This window comes from Myotis lucifugus, unplaced genomic scaffold, assembly GCF_000147115.1.
Source record: "Myotis lucifugus unplaced genomic scaffold, Myoluc2.0 scaffold_185, whole genome shotgun sequence".
NCBI classification, from domain to species: domain Eukaryota; kingdom Metazoa; phylum Chordata; class Mammalia; order Chiroptera; family Vespertilionidae; genus Myotis; species Myotis lucifugus.
This window is the reverse complement of record NW_005871233.1, coordinates 1,618,833-1,626,068: the sequence shown is the minus strand read 5'-3', so window position 1 is coordinate 1,626,068 and position 7,236 is coordinate 1,618,833. Positions and strand designations below refer to the sequence as shown.

Here is a 7,236-nt window from a genome sequence, read left to right as displayed (position 1 = left end):
TGCACACACCCCTGGTGGTCAGTGCATGCCATAGCAACCAGTTGTTCGGTCTATTTGCATATTAGCCTTTTATTATATAGGATATATTTTTATTGATTTCAGAGACAAAGGTTGAGGAAGAGAGAGATAGAAACATCAATGATAAGAGAGACTCATTGATTGGTTGCCTCCTGCACACCCCACACTGGGGATCAAGCTGGCAACCTGGGTATGTGCCCTGGCAGGGAATCAAACCATGATTTCCTGGTTCATATGTCAGCGCTCAACCACTGAGCCACATTGGCTAGGCTGATGTCTTATTCTTGTTGATATATAAGAACTAAGTATATAAGAACTAGAGGCCCAGTGCATGAATTTGTGAATGGGTGGGTTCCTTCAGCCTGGCTGGCGATTTGGGCAGGCTGGCTGGGGGGAGGGACTGCGGGAGGTTGGCCGGCCTTGGGAGGTTGACTGTAGGAGCATACTGACTGCCGGGGGCAGCTTCTGTGTTGAGCATCTGCCCCTTGGTGGTCAGTGCGCATCATAGCTACTGGTTGGTCGTCGGGTCGTAATGGTCCCTTAGGCTTTTATATATATACTAGGGGCCCGGTGCATGAAATTCGTGCACTGGGGGGGGGGGGTCCCTCAGCCCAGCCTGCCCCCTCTCATAGACTGGGAGCCCTCAGGGGATGTCCTACTGACGGCCCCCTCTGCGGGAGGCGACTGGGCTGATCAGGGTAAGGCGCCAGCCCTATCACCCGCTGCTGCAGCCACTGCCAGCCACCACAGCCGCCAAGGTGTTTTCATCAACATGGACTCCAGTCCCTTCACCATGAAAAAATGACAACTTTCTTTAGGTATTTTCAAGATGTGTCTTTTTTTTTTTTATCCTCACCTGAGGATATGTTTCCATTGATTTTTAGAGAGTGTGGAAGAGAGAGAGAGACAGAAACATCAATGTGAGAGGGACACTTTGATTGGTTGTCTCCTGCATGAGCCCTGACCTGGGCCCCTGCCAGGGAGGAGCCTGTAACCTAGGTACATGCCCTTGATCAGAATCGAACCCAGACCCTGCGTTCTGCAGGCTGAGGCTCTATCCACTGAGCAAAACTGGCTAGGGCAGGATATGACATTTATTAGCCCCTCCAGCAGCAGACCTTCGTTTTTTCCTCCAGGTGTGAGGTGGAAAAGCCCTAGATCACCTTCTTAGATTCTTATAACCCAAGTTACCAAGAACACTGCAAGTGGCGGCGTACAGGGAGCTTAGCCAATGCGCAGTCAGAAAAGGTGTTTACACTCAAACTGGTTTGGCTCAGTGGATAGAGCATCGGCCTGCAGACTGAAGGGTCCCAGGTTTGATTCCTGTTAAGGGCATGTACCTTGGTTGGGGGCACATCCCCAATGGGGAGTGTGCAGGAGGCAGCTGATCAATGTTTCTCTCTCATTGATGTTTCTGACAGTCTATTCCTCTCCCCTCTTCTCTGTAAAAAATCAATAAAATATATTTTTTTTAAAAAAGAAAAGCCCTGGCCGGTTTGGCTCAGTGGCTAGAGCGTCGGCCTGTGGACTGAAAGGTCCCAGGTTCGATTCTGGTCAGGGGCATATACCTTGGTTGCGGGCACATCCCCGGTGGGGGTTGTGCAGGAGGCAGCTGACCGATGTTTCTCTCTCATCAATGTTTCTAACTCTCTATCCCTCTCCCTTCCTCCCTGTAAAAAATCAATAAAAATATATTTTTTTAAAAAAAGAAAAGGTGTTTCCTCTGAAGCCCATGTGCAGAGGATTCCCTGCGTTGTGTCCACTGGGCTAGGGGCGTGTCCCCGGCCACCAGGGGCACACCCCCAAGCCCGGCAGCCCCGCGTTCGCTGTGTCCACTGGGCTGGGGGACGTGGACCTGGGCTGCTTGGCGCGGGCGCAAGCAGCCACAGGGTGGGAACCGTTCGCTGTGTCCACAGTTGGGGGACGTGGATCCCATGGGCGCATGCACAAGCAGCTGCCACCCCGCAGCTGCTTGCACTTGGTGCCCTGGCCACTTGTCCCGGGACCCAGCCCGCTTGGTGCCTCTGGCTGTTTGTCCTGGAACCCAGCCCGCTTGGTGTCCCAGGACCCAGGCTGCTTGGTGTCGCGGGACCTGGGCTGCTTGGTGCGGGTGCACGGTCAAGTGGCCGTGGGGCCGCTTGTGCTTGGCGCCCCAGCTGCTTGTCCCAGTACCCAACCCGCTTGGCCCCCCGGCCACTTGTCCTGGGACCTGGGCCGCTTGGCGCCGGTGCCCATAGGCCACTCCTGGCCAGGGCGTTCTGGGACCCCGGCCGCTCAGGGCCTACACGGGGGCCTACAGGCTCGGAGTGGCCTGGGTCCCGAGGATGTTCCCGGGACCCAGGCCGCTCGGTGCCCGCATATGCAAATTAACCTGCCATCTTTGTTGGGTTAATTTGCATACTCACTCCTGATTGGCTGGTGTACATTGCAGAGGGACTGTCAATTTGCATCTTTCTCTTTTATTGTATAGAGTATATAAATTCCTTGTATGTTCTAGATGTCTGTTTCTTGTCCATCCTGGACATTGCAAAAATCTCCCATTCTACCATCAGTATTAACTGTGCCCATGGTATTCTTTGTTGTTATTTTCATATGATCAAACTCATCTCTCCCTTTTTTGCTTTAGCGTTTGTTTTTGAAATTTTGTTTTAAAAAATCCTTTCCTATCCTTAGATTCTAAAAATATTCTTATATTCTCTTTTAAATTAAATCTTTATTGTTGAAAGTATTATATATGCCCTCCTTTTCCCCCCATTGACCCCTTCTAACCCACCCCTGCCCCCCGCCCCAGGCCTTCCCCACCCTATTGTTATATTCTCTTCTAGTAAACTCTTAGTTTTACCTTTCACATTTAGATCTTTAATCTACCTTTGAATGTGGTGTTAAGGATCTAGTTCCCCCACCCTCCACATACTGACCCCATTTTCCCAACACCATCTACTGAAAAACCATCCCTTCCCCATGGAATGGCAGTGCTTCCTCTGTCATTTATGGAATTCCCATAAAACCTAGATTTATCCCTGAGCACAGTTCTTCCACCAGAATGACACTATTTCTATATTGTGGCATATTCAAATGATGGAAGAAAAACTATTTACAAAGGTGTAGGCAGACCACAAGGTATAACCCATGACCCCCAGGCTAGTAACAGTAGGGAGAAGGGTCATTCCCACCCCTAGGCCTGACAGGGGTAAGGGCAGAAGCAGTTACTGAAACAGGGCAGAGAAGGCTGTGAGGAGAGGGCACTGTGGAGCTGTGCCGTCGTTGACAGACACAACAGTCCCAGGTGGTCCCTTGAGAGGGAGCCAGGAGGATAAATATCCTGATTTTATTCTCTTCTCTCACTTCTGTCTTCTGCTGGAGCTTCCCATTGGCTGAGCCAATAGGAAAGAGAGGGTAAGGGAGACCAGTCCATACATCAATACAACCTCAGACCTTGGGCCCCCACACTTTAGGAGACCCCAGAATTCCCTGCTCAATGTTGGCCTCCCTTTATACTCATGTCCAGGTTCCCACAAATATTAGGGGCAGGCCTGCATCCAGGCCAGCCTCCTGGAGCTCAGGGCCGGGTGGAAAATGGTGGAGGGATGAGAGAGGCCATGGGGCTGCCCAGCCCACCTACACTTGTCTAGAGAACAAACCCTGAGGGGCTGCTTTGACAGCGTTGTCAGAGGAGGCTTCTGGAAGGAGGTGATTTCGGGCTGTGTCTGTAGCTCCACACCCCCACCATCTCCCCTTCCCAGATGGTGCTTCAAGAGGCAGCTTGTGGACTTGGTGATGGAGGGGGTGTGGCAGGAGCTGCTGGACAGCGCCCAGATTGAGATCTGTGTGGCAGACTGGTGAGTGAAGAATGGCAACCTGCCCCCAGAACCAATGGTGGCAGCAGCAGTTCTGCAAAAGGGGTTCATTTCATGCCCCCATCGATGCCATGGCAGGGGAAGTGATGTTCTCATGGTTGCTGAGCCAGGGAGGGCAGAGCCTCAGTGAGCCGAGAGCCCCATTCTGCACTCTTCCCCACCTTCTTCCCAGCAGGCCTGGGTTGGCATGGGAGCCACTGACTGGCTTGGTCTGGTCTAAAACAGGTATCTCCCCTCACCCATCCAACTCCATCACCTGCAACTCTGCCCTAACCCCAAGGGCTTGTGGACACCAAGGCTTCAGAAAAGTTGGGAGCATTGTGCCATGAAAACAGGCTCAGAAGGGGCAGAGTTGGGCCAGAGGCACTGGCTGGCTTCAGAACCTGTGGGCCTACGATAAGACCTTCCTCCACAGCACCCAGGTTCCTTCACAAAGATCTCAGACTCCTCTTCCCTCCATCTCTTGCTTCTCCATAGATTATCCAATTTCTTCCCTGGAGTTCTGACTCATCCCAAGAGTATCCAGATTCCTACTCCCTCTGGCTCCTCTCCAGAAATACTGGGAGCTTCTCCTCTCCTAGGTCATTTCTCTCCAGAGCATCAAACTTGCCCCTCCCCCACCTGATCAAAAGTTTCTAGAATCCACCCCAGGAGGGCCCCAGGCTCTGGCTCCACCTCAAAGTACCCAGGCGCTTCCCCCCAGAATCCCAGGCTGACACCTCTACATATGGGGTGTGGGTGTGTGCAACCCGTATCAAAGTGCAGGGAGGCCCAGAGAATGGGTAGATGACGGAGGCATCAAAGCTCACCCCCACCTGGCAGGTGGGGCGCCCGAGAGAATTGCGGCTGCATCTACCGGCTCCGGGTCCGCCTTCTGGACGTGTACGAAAATGAAGTGGTCAAGTTCTCGGCCTCACCCAACCCAGTCCTTCAGTGGACTGAGAGAGGCTACCGACAGGTGAGTCCAGACATACCTAACTTCTCACTCTGCTCAGATTCCCTTCTCAGCTTGCCTTTCCGCTGGATGTCTATAATAGCAACAGCGAACAATCCTTGAGCCATTGTTACATCCCAGGCCCTGTTCCAAGAGTCTTCCCTATTCATTTCATTAATACAGCCTAAGTTTTCAACATACATTTACTGAGCACCTACTGTGTGCTGATCTAGGTGCTGGGAATGCAGTGATAAATCAAAGTTCTTGCTCTACCCCATTCTAGAAGTGAGAAGACTAAGACACAGGTCAAATGACTAGCCCAGTCACACTAAAGTGTGCAGGATCTGATTCAAGCCCAGAATGACACCCAAGCCTGCGCTATCAAAATCATCACACCTCAGTTATCCAAGTAGACTTCCAGGTGGTCATTTCCACTCCTGATCTCCCACCATCCAACAGACTCACCATCCAGAAAGATCCCAATACAAAGTGAGTCAGATCACCAGCCTCTCCTCATTGTAACCCTCCCATGGCTACATCTCAGAGTAAAAGCCAAAGTCCTGTCATGCTGCTATTAAAGGAAATGAGGTACAGATCCATGCTACAACATGGATGCATCTTGGAAAAAGTGAAAGTGGCCAGGTGCACTATATGGACTATCCAGAATTTAAAAAGCCATAGAGACAGAAAGCAGATAGATTAGTGGCTGCCAGGGGCTAGGAGTAGGGAGGAATTAGAAGTAACGGCTAATGGATATGAGGTTTTTTCCCCCTGGGGTGAGGGAATGTCCCAGAATTAGACGGTGGTAATGGTTGCCTAACATTGTGAATGTACTAAAAACCGCTGAATTGTAGTTTGTTAGGTGAATTTTACCTCCTTGACCCCATTTCCTAATTCTCCCCTCCCTGTGCTCCAGTCACCCTCCTACCCAGGGCCTTTGCACTGACTGGTCCTGTCTAGAACACTCTCCCTCCAGATCGCCACAGGTGTCTGCTCAAATGTCACCTCAGTGGGCCTTTGCTTACTCACTTTGCAACCCCTCCCCCTGCAGAATTCCCTCTGTTCCTTACCCCATCTGTCTTCAGTGTCTGGGTCCCCTACTAGATGGTCAGCTCCATCAGAGCAGGGTCTTTGTGTTGCTTTCCTCACTGCCGTATCCCCAGCGCCCAGAGCACCTACTTGATTTGGGGGAGTATCTGATCAGTTGGAGGAGGAGGAAGAGCCCACAGGTCCTCACCCTCTTGGTCTCCTTCCCCATGCAGGTCTCCCATGTCTTCACCAACTTTGGCAAGGGCATCCGATACGTGTCTTTTGAGCAGTATGGGAGAGACACACGCTCCTGGGTGGGGCACTATGGCGCCCTTGTGACCCACTCCAGCGTGAGGGTCAGGATCCGCTTGTCCTAGCCCACCAGCCTGATCAGGCCTTTTAGGACCTACTACCACCTGCCCGACATCATTGCCAATCAAGGGCAGCTCTGCAGCCAGGAGCCAGCCTCCAGCAAGCCTCATGTGCTACTGCTTCAGAATGGTGGCCCACATGCTGCTCAAGAAACCAGGTATCCAACTGGGCTGTTCACAGCTTCCTGAGTCAGAGGGTTCAAGGAATAACTGAGACTTTTAATTTGCCTGCAAATTGTTTTCTCATGTGTGGATGTCAGCTGATAGAGTCAAAAAAACAAAGGCCGAACAGGATTGCTGATGGGTGAAAGCTGCTGAAGCCTGGGACAGTGCCTCTTGCATGTTTCCAGGGTAAGCTGATTGCTGGCAGGGAGCAGAGGCCAGCCAGAAAAGCCTGCCCTTGAGGGGACCAACAGGGACATCGAAGGGAACCCTTTCTGCTGTTTTGGGGAGTCTGGGATTCAGCTGTGGGGCCTGTGCAACCTTGTTCAGCACTGCCCATCAGCACCCCCCTTTGGACTAGACTGGCACTGTTTCTTACAGGATCTGAGACCAGGTCTGTGCTGTGCCCTTCACCCACACCTCCTGCCCCTGCCTCAGGGACAGCTTGGCTCCTCTAAGGCAACACCTTCCTTTTCTCCGTTCAAGCCCACCTGCATACAAACTCCAGGAGCAAGGAGTGCCATGAGCAGTAAAGTGACGTGGAGCCCTGTCCCGACTCCTCTCGTGTCTCCCACTCTTTCCCTATGTGGGCAAAGCCACCAAACAAACTCAATAAAATTGGTGCTAAACGTGAGGTGATAGGGGACTTGTCTGTAATCAGTGCACTTATCTGCCCCCCTCTCTGATCCTAAAAGGCCTTGTGGGATGTTCTCAATTGTGAGACCTTTAGGTGTACCAAGCGCTGTGCTGGCAACAGAGGCGGCTCTGATGCCAGTCCTCAGCGGTTCTCCCAACAGCTCTCAGGCAGAACCATTATCAATGCCATTTAGTCCAGGAGGAAACAGGCTCAGAGTTTAATGACCTG

General features: G+C 52.0%; 1 protein-coding gene across 1 annotated transcript in view; it reads left to right on the top strand.

The window, feature by feature from the left end:
• The window catches only part of FBXO17 (F-box protein 17), a 9,043-nt gene extending 2,033 nt beyond the window's left edge, over window positions 1-7,010 (top strand). Inside the window, exons 3-6 of the mRNA XM_006096690.2 lie at window positions 3,379-3,414; window positions 3,762-3,857; window positions 4,698-4,833; window positions 6,072-7,010. Coding sequence (XP_006096752.1) covers window positions 3,796-3,857; window positions 4,698-4,833; window positions 6,072-6,215 — 342 coding nt within the window. The 5' untranslated portion in view covers window positions 3,379-3,414; window positions 3,762-3,795 and the 3' untranslated portion in view covers window positions 6,216-7,010. The remainder of the gene's footprint in view (window positions 1-3,378; window positions 3,415-3,761; window positions 3,858-4,697; window positions 4,834-6,071) is intronic.
• The last annotated feature ends 226 nt before the right edge of the window (window positions 7,011-7,236 follow it).